At 69.5% G+C, this 18,364-nt stretch overlaps 2 protein-coding genes and 1 non-coding gene across 3 annotated transcripts; 1 reads left to right on the top strand and 2 right to left on the bottom strand.

Moving 5' to 3' along the window:
- The first annotated feature begins 318 nt into the window (after positions 1-318).
- On the top strand, positions 319-391 carry TRNAR-ACG (transfer RNA arginine (anticodon ACG)). The gene has a single exon. It is a non-coding gene; the product is annotated as a tRNA-Arg (tRNA).
- A 1,876-nt stretch (positions 392-2,267) lies between these two features.
- HAUS4 (HAUS augmin like complex subunit 4) lies at positions 2,268-4,691 on the bottom strand. Its single transcript, XM_078848266.1, is given in 11 exon segments — positions 2,268-2,508; positions 2,579-2,647; positions 2,873-3,009; positions 3,011-3,225; positions 3,297-3,393; positions 3,479-3,619; positions 4,215-4,346; positions 4,421-4,540; positions 4,542-4,564; positions 4,636-4,669; positions 4,671-4,691. Coding segments are annotated over 11 exon segments (1,173 nt in total). The 3' UTR covers positions 2,268-2,324.
- Positions 4,692-6,596: 1,905 nt separating this feature from the next.
- Positions 6,597-14,449, bottom strand: C13H14orf93 (chromosome 13 C14orf93 homolog). The gene is given in 13 exon segments (XM_078848265.1): positions 6,597-7,469; positions 7,471-7,651; positions 8,126-8,237; positions 11,545-11,648; positions 11,925-11,986; positions 12,067-12,327; positions 13,074-13,286; positions 13,288-13,359; positions 13,361-13,384; positions 13,386-13,427; positions 13,429-13,467; positions 13,469-13,507; positions 13,509-14,449. Coding segments are annotated over 13 exon segments (1,509 nt in total). The 5' UTR covers positions 13,641-14,449; the 3' UTR covers positions 6,597-7,241.
- Positions 14,450-18,364: the final 3,915 nt, after the last annotated feature.

Genomic DNA, 18,364 nt, shown 5'->3' with positions numbered 1-18,364 from the left:
CATTGCCCACAATGCATTGCGGCCGTGGGGTTCATGGGGTGCTACGGTTCTATTACCCACCGTGCATTGCGCCCATGGGAGCCCTGCACTCACTTTCCCGTCATGCTCGGCGCCTTTTCGGCGGACAGGATAGTGCCTGTCTCTCGCTTGTGGCCTACATTTCCCACCATGCCTCACTCTCCATGGCGGAAGACGGATTTCCCAGCAGGCACCAGGTGTGCGTGCGCGTCGCTCTCCCCCGTCCCCAACCGGCGGACTACGTCTCCCAGCAGCCCTGGCTCGGCGCTATAGGAGCGGCTCCGCGCGCTCAGCCTGGCGGGGCCAGTAGCGCAATGGATAACGCGTCTGACTACGGATCAGAAGATTCTAGGTTCGACTCCTGGCTGGCTCGGCTCTGTTTTGTCCCCGGGCGGGCCCCCTCGTCACCAGCCGCGGGCCCCGCCCAGCTCGTTCCACTCAGGCTTTTCATTTAGGGCCGGGAGCCCGGACGCCTGGGTTCTGTGCCCACCCCACAGCGGGGGGAGGGGGTTAGAGTCGGGGGGAGCCCGGACGCCTGGGTTCTGTGCCCACCTCATGGTGGGGCGAGGGGGGTTAGAGCAGGGGCGGGGAGCCCGGACGCCTGGGTTCTGTGCCCACCCCACAGCAGGGGGGAGGGGGTTAGAGTCGGGGGGAGCCCGGACGCCTGGGTTCTGTGCCCACCTCACAGGGGGGTGGGGTGAGGTGCCAGGACTCCTGGGTTCTGTGCCCAGCCCTAGGTGGGGAGTAGGGCTATAAGAACGCTGTAACGGGTCACCCCCAGGCAGCCCTGGCTCCTGGCTGCCAACAGACCAGGGCAATTATCCAGTGATCCACCCCAAGCTTTGGGGCCAGCTGGCGTAGGGGGCTGCATCCCTGACCAGCTTGGCTAATGGCTGTCGCTGGACCCGGCCTCCAGGAACGTGACTCACTGTGTGTCAAACCCCTTCTACTTCTGGCCTCAGCCCATCCCCTGGCAGTGAGTTCCACAGGTTAACTTGGCACCATGGGAAGAAATACTTCCCTAGGTTTGTTTTAAAGCTGCCGCCTCTTCCTTTCATTGGGTGACCCCTAATTCTTGTGTTATGTGAAGGAGCAAATAACAAGGCCCTCGTCACAGTCTCCGCCCCGGCCCTCTGCCGTGGGCCCGCGGTCGCCCCTTCTCCCCACGGAGCAGGCCCCGGCTTTCCCATCTCTCCTCGCACGGAGCCCACTCCAGCCCCCACAGCCTGGTTCTGGCCTTTCTCCCAGTGCCCTGAATCTGTGCGTGCGGGATGCCAGGGGTGGGCACTGGGATGCCAGGGGTGGGCACTGGGGTTTCCTGTCTCGTTCTCTCTCCTAAGGCGCCGGGAGCTTTTCCGAGGGCGGCTGCGCAGCGAGCGGCTGTTTGCCAGGAACGAGCTGCACGCGGCTCCGAGATCTCTCGCAGGGGCGGAGCAGGGATTGGGGTCCCAGGGTGCGTCACTGGGCACTTCTCGCCGCTGAATTTCCTCGCCTTTTGTGGTGCCAGCCGAGCTCCGAGACCCCCGGAGTCCCTCCCTCGCTGGCGGCTCTGCACTGAACTAGCTGGGGGACCCCTGCCAGCCCTGGGACCCCTCTCCCCTCCAAACCCCCCATTCTCCCCCTTTAGGCCTAGCTTCTCCCCACCCACTGGGCCAGGAGAGACCTTCCCCCGCCCCCACTCACTGAGCTAGGAGCCCTTGGGGAGGGACCGTGGCCCAGGCTCCCTGCCCCTCCCATGGATCCAGGGGGCAGATTTCCCTTCTCCCAGCCCGTGGGGCCCTTTGCTAGAGCTTCACCAGGCACTGAACTGCAGCCCGGGCCTGGCACTGCCAGGACAAACGGGCATCACAGGGGATAGTGTGCTACAGTGATGGGTGCTGGGAGCCACTGGCTAAGAGCAGGGGGGCCAGGACACCTGGGTTCCACACTGGCTTGGGGAGGGTCGCGGGGTCCCTCAGTCAGAGCTGGGGGCAGGACTCCTGGGTTCTACGCTGGCTCAGTGTCTAGCAGGCAGAGGGGCCAGGGAACCTGGACTCCTAGGTTCTACGCTGGCTCAGTGTCTAGCAGGCAGAGGGGCCAGGGAACCTGGACTCCTGGGTTCCACGCTGGCTCAGGGAGGGGTGCGGGGTCTAGCAGACAGTGGGGGCAGGACTCCTGGGTTCTACGTTGGCTCGGGGCGGGGAGCAGGATCTAGCAGGCACAGCGGGTGGGGGGGCCGTGACGCAGGAAGGATGCCAAGCGCACCGAGCCAGGGGATCCATTGCCATGTTTATTTGAGCCCCGGAAAGTGGGGCCCGAGCCCCCCGTCAGTGGCAGCCCTTGTTGAATTCCTGCAGGGCCCAGCGCTTGTTCTCGATGCTCCCGCACAGCTGGGCGTACTCCTGCACCAGCCCCTCGAACTCGGGCCCCAGGCTCTCGTAGGCGGCCAGGATCTTCCGAGCCGTGGCCAGCTCCTGCTCCTGCTGCTGCACGGCGCCCTGCAGGCTGGCCCTGGGGAGAGGGGAGGGGTGAGTGCTAGCCGGGGCCCCCCACCCGCTGCCCCACCGGAACCCCACCGTACCTGATGGCCCGATGCACCTCCACCTTCTCCGGCGAGTAGGTGTCCACCAGCACGCTCAGCTCCTCCAGCCTGCGGAGACAGCGCACGGCAGAGAGCCCTGAGCCGGGCACCCCACAACTCCCCCCTCCCCCAACTTCGTCCTCGGGGCCACTGGGGCTGGGCAAGTCACCGCCGAGCCACAGCCAGCGAGCCGGCCCCGGCTCCCGTGTCCCCGCCGAGCCCCAAACCTCCCAGCTGCCGATGAGCTCAGACGCCAGCCCGCCCGGAGGGTGACCTGTGCCCGGCCGCACTCACCGGATCTTGAGGAACATGGCGCTGCACTTCACCTCCAGGTAGTGGGTGTTGAGGCGGTCCAGCGCAGCCTGGGTGCCGAGCCGGTGCTCCTGGGCCAGGCGCTGCAGCAGGCCCAGGCAGTGCAGGAGAACCTGGGGGGAGAGAGGGGCTGAGCGGCTCAGAGGGGCGGCCCCCGCCCCACCCGGCCCGCCCCACCTCGGCCCATACCTGCGGGTAGGCGGCTCTCTGCCTCTCCAACAGCCCCATGAGGTCCCGGCGCCGGCTCCGGGCTGCCTGCCGGCGCCGCTGTTCCGCGGCCAGCCCCTCGGCCAGGGTGCAGAGCATGGCGCAGCGCGCCGTCTCCCCCGCGCGGTCTGCGGGAACAGGGGTCAGAGTGGCTCCCTCCTCCTGACCCTGGGCCCGCCCATGCCCCACGCCCACTCACCACTCTCGGGCCGGTGGTAGCCCAGCAGGGCTAGCCCCTTGCGCCGCAGCCGCTCCTCAATCTCCTGGGGGAGGTGCTGCTGCAGCCGTGCCAGGTCCTGCACCGCGGAGGGCAGACAGAGAGAGGGCTCAGCTCCCGGGCGCCAGGGTCCCTCCCCTCCCTGTCCAGAAGGGCTGGGTTACCTGGCTCGGGGGCAGCAGCGCCAGCAGGTCAGGGGCCCCCAGGCCCAGCAGGGGGGGCCGGGAGCCATGCAGCAAAGGGCCTGGCTCCAGGATGCGACTCAGCTCCCCCAGCAGCAGCCGCTGCTCCAGCGTCTCCAGGATCTGGGGGGAAGGAAACGGGTCAGGGAGTGTGGGGACACCGCCCCCCGTTCCCCAAACACTGCCCACCCCCAGCTAACCCCACCCCCAGCTAACCCCTCCCCCACCCCGTGACCCCCAGCTCTTCCCCACCCCCTCATACCCAGGGACTTCCCTATCCCCTTTGCCTTCCCTACACCCCTGAGCCCCCAAACCCCTCCCCCTCCAATCCCTCCCCATCCCCTGAGTCCCCAAGCCTCTCCCCCTCGTCCCTCCCTTCCCCTGAGCCCCCAAACTCCTCCCCCTCTCCCCAATCCCTCCCCATCCCCTGAACTCCCAAGCCTCCCCCATTCCGAGACCCCAAACCCCTTCCCCCTCTCCCCAATCCCTCCCCCATCCCGAGCCCCCAAGTCCCCTCCTCAATCCCTCCCCCATCCCAAGCCCCGAAGCCCATCGCCCTCTCCCCAATCCCTCCACCATGTCCCCCATTCTTGAGCCCCCAAACCCGTCTCCCATGCCCCCCTACCCCATAGCCCCACTCTTCCTGAGCCTGAATCCCAGCCCAGCCCCCAATCCCTGCTCTATTGTCTCCGAGCCCCCCAGTTCTCCCCCAGTGCACCTTCCTGTCCGGCAGGGCAGGGCTGGCGTCCTCCATGCCAGCTCCCTGCTCCATCAGTGCCTCCTGCAGGAGCCGGTGCAGGGCCTCCCAGCGCAGCCAAGCTGCCCGACGCAGCTGCAGCTCCTTCCCCGCCTGCAGGGGGTGAGAAGAGGGTGAGCGGGGTGCAGCGGGGCAGCCACCCTCCCTCGGGGCGTCCCCACACATACCTGCTCCAGCTGGCGGGCCAGGGGGGCGCTGAGCCCGCTGAGGTCCAGATAGTGGGTCAGGCCGAGCAGCAGATTGGTCAAGCCAGGGTGGGCACTCGCATCCTCCTCCGTTAGCTGGCAATGGGGGCAGGCAGGCACCGCCAGCTGTGGGGAGACACAGTGAGGGGGGAGCAAGGGGCACCCCCCACCCAGCCTGGCCCGCCCCTCGCACTTACGTGGGCCCAGCAGCTCAGCACCCACGTCCTCGGCACACCCTGGTCGGCGCAGCCATCACCCGCTGCAAGGAGGGAGGGCGGTGGGCTCGGTGGGGCCTCATCCCGGCCCCCCTCTTGGGTGCCCCCAGACCTACCAGTCAGCCAGGGGGCACCCCAGCCTATGCCGAGCTGGGCCCCCAGGGGAAGGGGGCAGCCCATGCCCAGCTCCCACTGCAGTAGGGTAGGACCCCCGAAGGCCTGCCACCATGGTGGGGGGGGCCTGCCACGGACACCCCCTTCAAAGAGCGCCCGGGCCAGCGCTCCTCCCCCCGGGCATCGCCCCTCCCCCAGGCCCCTTCCGGGCTCGCCGCCCCCCCCCCCCCGGCATCGCCCCTCCCCCCAGCCCCTTCCGGGCTCATCGCCCCTCCCCCAGCCCCTTCCGGGCTCGCCGCCCCCCCCCCCCCCGGCATCGCCCCTCCCCCAGCCCCTTCCGGCTCGCCGCCCCCCCCGGGCATCGCCCCTCCCCCAGCCCCTTCCGGCTCGCCGCCCCCCCCCGGGCATCGCCCTCCCCCCAGCCCCTTCCGGGCTCGCCCCCCCCCCGGGCATCGCCCCCTCCCCCAGCCCCCTTCCGGGCTCGCCCCTCCCCCCGGGCATCGCCCCCTCCCCCAGCCCCTTCCGGGCTCGCCCCCCCCCGGGGCATCGCCCCTCGCCCCAGCCCCCTTCCGGGCTCGCCCCCCCCCGACTCTGAGATAGCGCGTGGCTCGCCCCCCCCCCCGGGCATCGCCCCTCCCCCAGCCCCTTCCGGGCTCGCCCCCCCCCCCCCGGGCATCGCCCCTCCCCCAGCCCCTTCCGGGCTCGCCCCCCCCCCGGGGCATCGCCCCCCCTCCCAGCCCCTTCCGGGCTCGCCCCCCCCCCCCCCCGGGCATCGCCCCTCCCCCAGCCCCTTCCGGGCTCGCCCCCCCCCCCGGGCATCGCCCCTCCCCCAGCCCCTTCCGGGCTCGCCCCCCCTCCCGGGCATCGCCCCCCCCTCCCAGCCCCTTCCGGGCTCGCCCCCCCCCCCCCGGGCATCGCCCCCCCTCCCAGCCCCTTCCGGGCTCGCCCCCCCCGGGCATCGCCCCCCCTCCCAGCCCCTTCCGGGCTCGCCCCCCCCCCCGGGCATCACCCCCCCCAGCCCCTTCCGGCTCCCCGACAGCGTCCCTCCTGCGCTGGCGGGGGTCGGACCGCGGTGAGAACAGGCTCGGGGGGACCGCGCTCACCCTTCAAGAGGGGGCGCGGGTACGTCGCGGTGCAGCCTCGTTTCCCGCCTTTTCCTCCCGTCCTCGCTCTGCCGGGGGGCGGGTTCCACGGCCTGGCGCGCGGCGAGCTGCGGGAGGGCGGGGCCGGCAGCCAATGGGAGCGCCGGGGGGCGGGGCCTGCGGGAGGGCGGGTAGCGTCGAGGGCGGGGCGGGGCGGGGCTAGCTCTGGCCCCTCCCGCCCCACAGCGCGTGGTGCTCTCCGCCCCTTCCGCCCTCCGGAGTTGTTCACTCTGACCCCTACTGAGGGACCTGACAGGGCTGCCGCCTTACCCTCACCCTGCCCTTCCCCCAGCCAGCCATGGGCTCTGCCCCTTCCAGAGCCCAGAGTGAGGGCATATCCCTGCAATGGTGGGGGATGGGGGGCAGAGGGAGGCCTTGTTTTGGGACCAGTAATATATTCAAATGTCTGATATGCATATGGTAATTTTGCCCAGGTGGGGTATTCTGAGAGCAGGGAGGGGGCACAGAACGGACAAGCCCAGTGTCTGCCAGGTTAAGGGCCCAGCCTGGAGGTGCCCAAGCTGGGCCTGACCTCAGACACCCCCCCGAACACCCTCCTGAACCCCAAAACCTGTCAGGAGAAAACCCAGGCATCCTCACCCCCACCCCAACCACCCACCCCCAGCGGCAGAGAACCCAGGCATCCTGGCATAGAGAAGCAGCGAAAGGAGACACTGACACAGAGTGTGAGAGTGAAAAGGCCTCATGTTTCAGGGACTCCCCCCTTGTCACTGTGCCCCCTCAGCCTCCTGCCCGCCAAGTACCTGGGGGGAAATCCCCATTTCTGGGCCCCCCCAGTCCTTTTGTCCTCCTCCACCATGAGATCAGGCCCAGTGGGGCTGGGGAGGGCCTGTTCCCTTTCCCCATAGTGGCCATCTTGTGTGCAGGGCGGCCATCTTGGCTCCCCCTTTTTGTCCCCCAAGTTCTCATCCGTCTCCACCTTGAGGTTAGTGAAGGGGATGGGTGGGGAGGAGCACTCCAAACCTGTGCCCCCCCAGTCAGCAGTGGCCATTTTGGCTCGCTTATCCTCCCATGGGGTCCTTGACAGCACTGAGGTGGGGGGACGTTGCAGCTCCTCCCCCCTCACAGCCCACCGGTGGTATCTTGTTGGGAGGCAACCATGCTGAATGTGGGGCAGCCATCTTGGATGCGTAGCAGCCATCTTGGCTCGCTCATCTCTCTCTACCTTGATGCGCCATTTCCTGTCCCCATTCCCCCAGAGTCCTCCAGCAGCCATCTATGGTCCCTCAACATGCTCCACATTGAGCCCACGTCGGGAGGGTCGCCGGCCCCCCGTGGCGGCCATCTTGGGTGTGGGGCGCCTGTCCTGGCTCACTCGTCCTTCTCCACCTTGATCTCAAGGAAGGGGCGGAGGTCAGGGCAGAAGGCCTTGTGGGGTGGGGGGAAAGGGGCAAGGCCGGAGCCCTCCCCCTCTTCGCGGTCCTGGAAGTGGGGGTCGTAGAGGTGGGGGGGCAGGAGCTGGGCCTCAGCCGAGGGCAGGCGCTCAGAGGGCGGCCCATAGACCCGGTTGGCCTTGGCGCCGTGCTTGGCGTTGATGTCCCAGGCGGTAGCAGAGCTGGGTGAGGGGGGTGGCACGGAAGCGGGGGGGCCGGGCCACCCACACCCCCGGTTCACTCGGGCTGTCCTCCTCGTCTGACATGAGCTCCTCCGTCACGCCCCGCCACAGCCGCTGCTCCTCAGGGCCCAGCAGCCGCGCCACGCCCCGCCCGGTTGGCAAAGAGCTGGGGGGCGAGCCGGGGGTCAGCCCCGCCGTGCCGCGAGGGGTCCCGGCCCCACCCCTGCCACAGCCATGCCGCTGCCCAATCACACCCCGCACATGGCCCCACCTCCTGCTATTCACAATCCCCTGCCTGGCACCAGCATAACCCCGATCCGCCTGCTGTGCTTCCCGCAGGGCCCGGCCCCTTGCTGTGCACAACACCCACCCCTCCTGCCATGCACCTCTCATGGCCCTGCGCCCCCCCATGGCCCCACCCCCCTGCCCTACGCTCCCTACGGCCCCCCCCGCCTACCCTGCGCCCTCCATGGCCCCACCCCCCTGCCCTAGGCTTCCTACAGCCCCCATACCTGCCCTGCGCCCCCCCATGGCCCAGGCCCCCTGCCCTGCGCCCCCCGTAGCCCCCGCACTTGCCCTGCGCCCCCCATGGCCCCACCCCCCTGCCCCATCCGATACCCCACCATGCCAGGCCCCTCACCCGGTAGCGCCGCTCCGCAGTTTCTTTTCCTCCTTTTCCTTCAGCCCCTTGAAGGGGTTTAGGGAGTTGCGATACTCGCGGCGCTTGGTCAGGAAGTACGCCACGCAGGCACCTGGGCATGACAAGGGCTCAGTCGGCAGCAGCCAAGGGCACCGAGGGGCCAGGGGTCGGGCAGGAAGCGCCAAGGGCACCGAGGGGCCAGGGGTCGGGCAGGAAGCGCCTAGGGGCACAGAGAGGGGCCAGGGGTCGGGCAGGAAGCGCAAAGGGGCACAGAGACGGGGCCAGGGGTCGGGCAGGAAGCGCCAAGGGGCACAGAGAGGGGCCAGGGGTCGGGCAGGAAGCGCCAATGGGCACAGAGAGGGGCCAGGGGTCGGTCAGGAAGCGCCAAGGGGCACAGAGAGGGGCCAGGGGTCGGGCAGGAAGCGCCTAGGGGGCACAGAGAGGGGCCAGGGGTCGGGCCAGGAAGCGCCTAGGGGCACCTGAGAGGGGCCAGGGGTCGGGCAGGAAGCGCCTAGGGGCACCGAGAGGGGCCAGGGGTCGGGCAGGAAGCGCCTAGGGGCACAGAAAGGGGTCAGGGGTCGGGCAGGAAGCGCCGAGGGGCACAGAGAGGGGCCAGGGGTCGGGCAGGAAGCGCCAAGGGCACCGAGGGGCCAGGGGTCGGGCAGGAAGCGCCTAGGGGCTTAGAGAGGGGCCAGGGGTCGGGCAGGAAGCGCCTAGGGGCACAGAGAGGGGCCAGGGGTCGGGCAGGAAGCGCCTAGGGGCACCAGAGAGGGGCCAGGGGTCGGGCAGGAAGCGCCTAGGGGCTTAGAGAGGGGCCAGGGGTCGGGCAGGAAGCGCCTAGGGGCACAGAGAGGGGCCAGGGGTCGGGCAGGAAGCGCCTAGGGGCACAGAGAGGGGTCAGGGGTCGGGCAGGAAGCGCCTAGGGGCACAGAGAGGGGCCAGGGGTCGGGTCAGGAAGCGCCTAGGGGCACAGAGAGGGGCCAGGGGTCGGGCAGGAAGCGCCAAGGGGCACAGAGAGGGGCCAGGGGTCGGTCAGGAAGCGCCTAGGGGCACAGAAAGGGGGTCAGGGGTCGGGCAGGAAGCGCCTAGGGGCACAGAGAGGGGCCAGGGGTCGGGCAGGAAGCGCCTAGGGGCACAGAAAGGGGTCAGGGGTCGGGCAGGAAGCGCCTAGGGGCACAGAAAGGGGTCAGGGGTCGGGCAGGAAGCGCCGAGGGGCCAGGGGTTGGGCAGGAAGCGCCTAGGGGCACAGAGAGGGGCCAGGGGTCGGGCAGGAAGCGCCTAGGGGCACAGAAAGGGGCCAGGGGTCGGGCAGGAAGCGCGAAGGGGCACAGAGAGGGGTTGGGCAGGAAGCGCCTAGGGGCACAGAGAGGGGCCAGGGGTCGGGCAGGAAGCGCCTAGGGGCACAGAAAGGGGTCAGGGGTCGGGGCAGGAAGCGCCAAGGGACACAGAGAGGGGCCAGGGGTCGGTCAGGAAGCGCCTAGGGGCACAGAGAGGGGCCAGAGAGGTCGGGCAGGAAGCGCCTAGGGGCACAGAGAGGGGCCAGGGGTCGGGCAGGAAGCACCAAGGGGCACAGAGAGGGGCCAGGGGTCGGGCAGGAAGCGCCTAGGGGCACAGAGAGGGGCCAGGGGTCGGGCAGGAAGCGCGAAGGGGCACAGAGAGGGGTTGGGCAGGAAGCACCTAGGGGCACAGAGAGGGGCCAGGGGTCGGGCAGGAAGCGCCTAGGGGCACAGAAAGGGGTCAGGGGTCGGGCAGGAAGCGCCTAGGGGCACAGAAAGGGGTCAGGGGTCGGTCAGGAAGCGCCTAGGGGCACAGAGAGGGGCCAGGGGTTGGGCAGAAAGCGCCTAGGGGCACAGAGAGGGGCCAGGGGTTGGGCAGGAAGCGCCTAGGGGCACAGAGAGGGGCAAGGGGTCGGGCAGGAAGCGCCAAGGGCACCGAGGAGCCAGGGGTCGGGCAGGAAGCGCAAAGGGGCACAGAGAGGGGTTGGGCAGGAAGCGCCTAGGGGCACAGAGAGGGGCCAGGGGTCGGGCAGGAAGCGCCTAGGGGCACAGAAAGGGGTCAGGGGTCGGGCAGGAAGCGCCAAGGGACACAGAGAGGGGCCAGGGGTCGGTCAGGAAGCGCCTAGGGGCACAGAGAGGGGCCAGGGGTCGGGCAGAAGCGCCTAGGGGCACAGAGAGGGGGCCAGGGGTCGGGCAGGAAGCCCCAAGGGGCACAGAGAGGGGCCAGGGGTCGGGCAGGAAGCGCCAAGGGGCACAGAGAGGGGTCAGGGGTTGGGCAGGAAGCGCCAAGGGCACCGAGAGGGGTCAGGGGTTGGGCAGGAAGCGCCAAGGGCACAGAGAGGGGCCAGGGGTTGGGCAGGAAGCGCGAAGGGGCACAGAGAGGGGTCAGGGGTTGGGCAGGAAGCGCCTAGGGGCACAGAGAGGGGTCAGGGGTTGGGCAGGAAGCGCCAAGGGGCACAGAGAGGGGCCAAGGGTCGGTCAGGAGAGCGCCTAGGGGCACAGAGAGGGGTCAGGGTTGGGCAGGAAGCGCCAAGGGGCACAGAGAGGGGCCAAGGGTCGGTCAGGAAGCGCCTAGGGGCACAGAGAGGGGCCAGGGGTCGGGCAGGTAGCGCCAAGGGGCACAGAGAGGGGTCAGGGGTTGGGCAGGAAGCGCCAAGGGCACCGAGGGGTCAGGGGTTGGGCAGGAAGCGCCAAGGGGGCACAGAGAGGGGCCAGGGGTTGGGCAGGAAGCGCGAAGGGGCACAGAGAGGGGTCAGGGGTTGGGCAGGAAGCGCCAAGGGGCACAGAGAGGGGTCAGGGGTTGGGCAGGAAGCGCCAAGGGCACCGAGGGGTCAGGGGTTGGGCAGGAAGCGCCAAGGGGCACAGAGAGGGGTCAGGGGTTGGGCAGGAAGCGCCTAGGGGCACAGAGAGGGGTCAGGGGTTGGGCAGGAAGCGCCAAGGGCACAGAGAGGGGCCAGGGGTCGGGCAGGAAGCGCCAAGGGGCACAGAGAGGGGTCAGGGGTTGGGCAGGAAGCGCCAAGGGCACCAAGGGTTCAGGGGTTGGGCAGGAAGCGCCAAGGGGCACAGAGAGGGGCCAGGGTTGGGCAGGAAGCGCGAAGGGGCACAGAGAGGGGTCAGGGGTTGGGCAGGAAGCGCCTAGGGGCACAGAGAGGGGTCAGGGGTCGGGCAGGAAGCGCGAAGGGGCACAGAGAGGGGTCAGGGGTTGGGCAGGAAGCGCCTAGGGGCACAGAGAGGGGTCAGGGGTTGGGCAGGGAAGCGCCAAGGGGCACAGAGAGGGGCCAAGGGTCGGTCAGGAAGCGCCTAGGGGCACAGAGAGGGGCCAGGGGTCGGGCAGGAAGCGCCAAGGGGCACAGAGAGGGGTCAGGGGTCGGGCAGGAAGCATGTTTAGGGGCACGGGGGGGCAAGGTGTAAACACGCACTCACCCTTTAGCTCCTTGTCAGTGTAGTTATGCTGACTCGTCACCAGTTCGTGCCTCAGTTTCTCCAACAGGAATTTCACCACCCCAATGTTCCAGGAAGACTTGATGCTGCCAAGGTGGCAGAAGGGAGGGCGAGAGTCATGCCAAAGCCCCCCATCCCACTGCCAGACAGGTCTAGAGGTTAGAGTGTGGGGCTGGGAGCCAGGACTCCTGGGTTCTATCCAGCTCTGGGAGTGGAGGGGGCCTAGTGGATAGAGCAGAGTGGAGAGCAATCCAGGACTCCTGGGTTCTCTCCCTGGCTCTAGGAGGTGGGTGGGCCTAGTGGTTATAGCGGAGCGAAGGGGCATGCCAGGACTCCTGGGTTCATTGCGGGGAGGGACTCACCTTTCAGAGCCATTGAATCTCCTCTGGTTGGTGATGTTGTTGTGGACGTTATGGACGAGTTTCTGTGGGGCAGACAGTGAGTCACTGGCCGTGAGGGGTCCCCAGCCGCCCCCCTCCGCCAGCCCGGCTAGCCTCCACTCACCGACAGCACCAGGTCCCTCTTGCGCCGGGAGTTCTTGGGCCCACTGCCCCGGCTGCGGCAGGGGCCGCTGGTGAACCCCAGGGAGAACCGGGGCTCCCCTGGGCTGCCATTCTCTAGGGCCGTGCAGGGGGGTGGCTCCTCGGAACCCGAGGGTGAGGGTTCCCCCACGGGCTGGGGGGAAGGGGAGGGGGGGTGGTGGGGAAAGCCGGGACCCACCACTCGCTGAAGAGGGTCCTCCAGGGGGGGCTGCTCCTCCAGCACCTGGGGGAGAAATGCATCAGCCCTGATGGTGCCCCTCACTCCCGACCCGCAGCCCCCTGGGCTCTCCCACAGCCCCGCGGTGCCCCTCACTCCCGACCCGCAGCCCCCTGGGCTCTCCCCACAGGCCCCCGCGGTGCCCCTCACTCCCGACCCGCAGCCCCCTGGCTCTCCCCACAGCCCCGCGGTGCCCCTCACTCCCGACCCGCAGCCCCCCTGGGCTCTCCCCACAGCCCCGCGGTGCCCCTCACTCCCGACCCGCAGCCCCCTGGGGCTCTCCCCACAGCCCGACGGTGCCCCTCACTCCTGACCCGCAACCGCCTGGGATCTCCCCACAGCCCCGCGGTGCCCCTCACTCCCGACCCGCAGCCCCCTGGGCTCTCCCCACAGCCCCACGGTGCCCCTCACTCCCCCGACCCGCAGCCCCCCTGGGCTCTCCCCACAGCCCCGTGGTGCCCCTCACTCCCGACCCGCAGCCCCCTAGGACACTCCTTCAGCCCCGCGGTGCCCCTCACTCCTGGCTCACAGCCCCCTGTGCCCTCCCTACAGCCCCACGGTGCCCCTCACTCCCAATCCGCAGCACTGGCATTGCCCCTTCAAGCCTGTGCCCTGGGCACCAAGTGGGGGTTGGCATGACTCCCACAATGCATCACTGCCAAGCAGCTCTTGGACAGGAGCCAGCTGTTCCCGGCCAGGGGGGGCTAAGCTACCACCATGGCAGGGCGCAGTGGGGTCTGTGGCTCACACACCCCACCCAGTCCCGAGTCTCCAGGCTGCACAGGTGAGAAACCCAGGCGTCCGGGAGGTTCTGTCGCTGCTCCTAGCTGCCTCAGCTCCTCGATCACCCCTTGGACGCTGCTCCCCAAGCCTTCAGCCTCCTCCTCGGGCTCCTCGGGCTCCTCGGCCACCGTCGGGCAGGGGCTGGCCTTGACGGTCGGGGGCGCCCCCCTCCGCAGCCCCCCCCACCTCCTCCTCCAGCCGCCGCAGGGCCTGGTTGTTGGCCTTTGCCAGGGCCAGGGCGGCCTCGGCCAGCCCCCACGGCCTTGTCCAGGCGCTGGTTAAATGACGTGCAGCAGCTGCTCGGAGCTCTGCACTGCCAGCCCGATGGCCCGAGACACTGATGGGGGCACAGGGGGCTGGGGGGTGTACCACCACCCCCCTCTGCCCCCGGCTCCCGCTTGCAGGGCACAGCAGCAGGCCGTGGCCTCCTGGGCACCGGGGGGTGAGAAGAGGATGGTGGCGCTGAAGGACATGGCGAGCCCAAGGGTTTGTGGGAGCTTCTCGCTCAGCACCCCCAGTGCGGGCATCCAGGGCATGGGCGCACCCGGGGGCGGCTCCCAGAGCCCATGGCTCCCCTGGGCGGGGCTGAGCACTACGGGAGCTGAGGGGAGGGAAAGTCAAGGAAAATATAACCTCGGGGGGGCGGGCGACTGTGGGAAGGGGTTGGCATGACCCAGGGGTGGGTGGCTGTGGTGGGGGTGACATGACCCAAGGGGTGAGTGGCTGTGGGGGGGTGACCCAAGGGGGGTGGCTGTAAGGGTGGGGTTAGCATGATGGGAGGACAGCTGTCGGGGGGTTAGTGGCTGCGAGGGGGGGGTTGCATGACAGGGGGGGTGGCTGTGAGGGCAGGGTTGGCTTGATCCCGGGGGAGGGTGGCTGTGAGGGAGGGATGGTGTGGCCCCTGGGGGAATGAGTGGCTGTGAGGGGGGGGTGGCATGACCCAAGGGGGTGAGTGGCTGTGAGGGGGGGTGTGGGGCATGACCCAGGGGGATGGGTGCCGGGGGGGGGAGTTGGTGTGACCAGGTGGGGGCCTTGGCTGCAAGGGGAGCTTGACGGCTGTGAGGCAGGTGGGTGCCGTAGCCTAGACATCAGTGGCCATGAGGGCCAGGGAGTTGGCGCCTGACCCGGGATGGGGGAAGGGGGTTGGCGCCTGACCCGGGATGGGGGAAGGGGGTTGGCGCCTGACCCGGATGAGGGAAGGGGGTTGGCGCCTGACCCGGGATGAGGGAAGGGGGTTGGCGCCTGACCCGGGATGAGGGAAGGGGGTTGGCGCCTGACCCGGATGGGGGAAGGGGGTTGGCGCCTGACCCGGGATGGGGGAAGGGGCGTTGGCGCCTGACCCGGGATGGGGAAGGGGGTTGGCGCCTGACCCGGGATGGGGGGGAAGGGGGTTGGCGCCTGACCCGGGATGGGGAAAGGGGGTTGGCGCCTGACCCCGGGATGAGGGAAGACTCTGAGATAGCGCGTTGACCCGGGATGGGGGAAGGGAGTTGGCGCCTGACCCGGGATGGGGGAAGGGAGTTGGCGCCTGACCCGGGATGGGGGAAGGGGGGTTGGCCGCCTGACCCGGGATGAGGGAAGGGGGTTGGCGCCTGACCCGGGATGGGGGGAAGGGAGTTGGCGCCTGACCCGGGATGGGGGAAGGGGGGTTGGCGCCTGACCCGGGATGGGGGAAGGGGGTTGGCGCCTGACCCGGGATGGGGGAAGGGGGTTGGCGCCTGACCCGGGATGGGGAAGGGGGTTGGCGCCTGACCCGGGATGGGGGAAGGGAGTTGGCCTGACCCAGAAGTGGGTGACCCTTGAAGCTGATGTGAGACAGGCTGGGGGACTGGAACGAGGCCAGGCTTGAAGTGGTTTCCATTATATCTAGGGTTGCAGGTTGGGTCAATGGCTCTCAGCCTCCCACTGTACAGATTGCTCCATTGCCACTGGCCACGGGGCTGGGGCGGGTGGGTGGCATGATGTGGGCTGGGGAGGCTGACAGTGAGGCAGGGCTGGGGCGGAGGGTTGGCATGACAGAGGGCTGGGGGGGGGTTGGTGTGACACGTGGTCAGGGGTGGGTTGGCTTCATGCTGGCCGGGAGTGTTTGGCGTGACGTAGGTCTGGGGGGTGGTTGGCATGATAGAGGGCTGGGGGCGGTGGTTGGATGTGGTGTGGTGGGCTGGGGTGGGTTGGCATGACATGGGGCCCAGTTGGCTTCCTGCAGGCCGGGGCGGGGCTTGCGTGATGGAGGGCCGAGGGTGGGGTTGGCATGACATGGGGCCCGGTTGGCTTCATGCAGGCCGGGGGGGGGTTGGCGTGATGGAAGGCCCGGGGGGGGTGGTTGGCGTGATGGAGGGCCGAGGGTGGGTTGGCGTGATGTAGGTCTGCGGGGGGGTTGGCGTGATGGAAGGCCCGGGGGGGGGGGGGTTGGCGTGATGGAGGGCCGAGGGTGGGGTTGGCGTGATGTAGGTCTGCGGGGGGGGTTGGCGTGATGGAGGGCCCCCGGGGGGGTTGGCGTGATGGAGGGCCCCGGGGGGGGGGGTGGTTGGCGTGATGGAGGGCCGAGGGTGGGTTGCCGTGATGTAGGTCTGGGGGGGGGTTGGCGTGATGCAGGGCCTGGGGGGGTTGGCATGACATGGGGCCCCGGTTGGCTTCATGCAGGCCGGGGGGGGGTTGGTGTGATGGAGGGCCCGGGGGGGGGTGGGTTGGCGTGATGGAGGGCCGAGGGTGGGTTGGCGTGATGTAGGTCTGCGGGGGGGTTGGCGTGATGTAGGTCTGCGGGGGGGTTGGCGTGATGGAGTGCCTCGGGGGGGGGTTGGCGTGATGGAGGGCCCCGGGGGGGGTGGTTGGCGTGATGCAGGGCCCGGGGGGGGGGTTGGCGTGATGGAGGGCCCCGGGGGGGGTGGTTGGCGTGATGGAGGGCCGAGGGTGGGTTGGCGTGATGGAGGGCCCCGGGGGGGTGGTTGGCGTGATGGAGGGCCCGGGGGGGTGGTTGGCGTGATGGAGGGCCCGGGGGGGGGGGGTGTGATGGAGGGCCCCGGGGGGGTTGGCGTGATGGAGGGCCCCGGGGGGGTTGGCGTGATGGAGGGCCCGGGGGGGGGGGTTGGCGTGATGGAGGGCCCCCAGGGGGGTGGTTGGCGTGATGGAGGGCCGAGGGTGGGGTGGCGTGATGTAGGTCTGCGGGGGGGTTGGCGTGATGCAGGGCCTGGGGGGGTTGGGATGACATGGGGCCCGGTTGGCTTCATGCAGGCCGGGGGGGGGGGGGGGTTGGCGTGATGGAGGGCCCGGGGGGGGGGGGGGGTTGGCGTGATGGAGGGCCGAGGGTGGGTGGCGTGATGTAGGTCTGCGGGGGGGTTGGCGTGATGCAGGGCCTGGGGGGGTTGGGATGACATGGGGCCCGGTTGGCTTCATGCAGGCCGGGGGGGGGGGGGGGTTGGCGTGACGTAGGTCTGGGGGGGGGCTGGCGTGATGCAGGGCCTGGGGGGGTTGGCGTCCTGTGGGGGCGAGGAGTCCTCTGGGACCCTCATTTCCATAAATGCTAATGACGCCCCTCCCTCCCCGGGCCGTTGGTTGTTTACTTGGGGCCCAGCGGTTTAGAATCTTGGCCTGCCGCAACGTTCCACTCCCTGTGTGCAGCGCGGGGGGCGGGGCGGGGGCGATGGGAGGAGGGAGCGAGCGCCGGGGCCGTGTACAAAGCGCCGCGTCCCCTCGCCACAACGCTCTCATTGGCTAGCGCGGGAGAAGCCCGAAGTAGCCGATTGGCTGTGAGCCGGCTGTCTCTAGGCCAGGGCAGACGGGAGGGGGGTTCTCAGAGCAAAGATGGGAGAAGGGGTCCCTCAAGGGGGACTTTGATGTTGGGCCCTTTTCATGGCCACCCCGTAGCCATCTAGGATTTCGGGGCTGCCCCCTCAACAGATGATCTCCAGACCTGGTCACACCAACCACGCCCCCACCTCCTGTCAGGTCACCCCAACCTCTGTCATGGCCCGCCCCAGGCGTGGGTCATGCCAACCACCCCCCACCTCCTGTCAGGTCACGCCACCCCTCTGTCATGGCCGCCCCAGCCTGGGTCATGCCAACCACGCCCCCACCTCCTGTCAGGTCACGCCACCCTCTGTCATGGCCGCCCCAGCCTGGGGTCATGCCAACCACCCCCCCACCTCCTGTCAGGTCGCGCCACCGTCTGTCATGGCCGCCCCCAGCCTGGGTCATGCCAACCACGCCCCCACCTCCTGTCAGGTCGCGCCACCCTCTGTCATGGCCGCCCCAGCCTGGGTCATGCCAACCACCCCCCCACCTCCTGTCAGGTCGCGCCACCCTCTGTCATGGCCGCCCCAGCCTGGGTCATGCAACCACCACCCCCCACCTCCTGTCAGGTCGCGCCACCCTCTGTCATGGCCGCCCCCAGCCTGGGTCATGCCAACCACCCCCCACCTCCTGTCAGGTCACGCCAACCTCTGTCATGGCCGCCCCAGCCTGGGTCATGCCAACCACCCCCCACCTCCTGTCAGGTCACGCCAACCTCTGTCATGGCCGCCCCAGCCTGGGTCATGCCAACCACGCCTCCCACCTCCTGTCAGGTCACGCCAACCTCTGTCATGGCCGCCCCAGCCTGGGTCATGCCAACCACCCCCCACCTCCTGTCAGGTCACGCCAACCTCTGTCATGGCCGCCCCAGCCTGGGTCATGCCAACCACGCCCCCCACCTCCTGTCAGGTCACGCCACCCTCTGTCATGGCCGCCCATGCGTGGTCCTCCTCCCATCCATCCTCCCCATGCCTGGCCAGTGGTGCTAGAACATTTTTAATAGTGGGGGTGTTGAAAGCCAGCCCTGTGCACCCCACCCCCACGCTGAGGCTGGGAGCACTCCCTGCACCCATTCCTATGCACACGGCCCCTTCCCCCCCCCCCCCCGGCCATCCCCTCCCCACACCGGACTTCTCCACCGCTCCCCCTCCCCATCCGTCCCTCCCCACGCCGGGCCTTCTCCACCCCTCCCCTCCCCTTCCTTCCCCACACCGGCCTTCTCCCCTGGCCTTCTCCCCTGGGTGCGTGTACATCTGTCCTCCCACCCGCAAGAGCTGTGCAACCGAATCCTGCTCCCCACAGATATCTATCTACCCCCCTCCAGGCCTTCCCTGCCCACCCCCACATCTATCCCCCTCCCCTTTCCAGCCCCTCCCTGTCCAGCCCCCCCCATCATCCCCCCTCCCCATCCATCCCCCCTGCATCTATTCTCCTCCCCCTCCAGCCCCCCCGCATGTATTCCCCTCCCCCA

This window comes from Lepidochelys kempii, chromosome 13, assembly GCF_965140285.1.
Source record: "Lepidochelys kempii isolate rLepKem1 chromosome 13, rLepKem1.hap1, whole genome shotgun sequence".
NCBI lineage: Eukaryota > Metazoa > Chordata > Testudines > Cheloniidae > Lepidochelys > Lepidochelys kempii.
The sequence above is the reverse complement of the archived record's forward strand: the minus strand, read 5'-3'. Positions and strand labels throughout refer to the sequence as shown.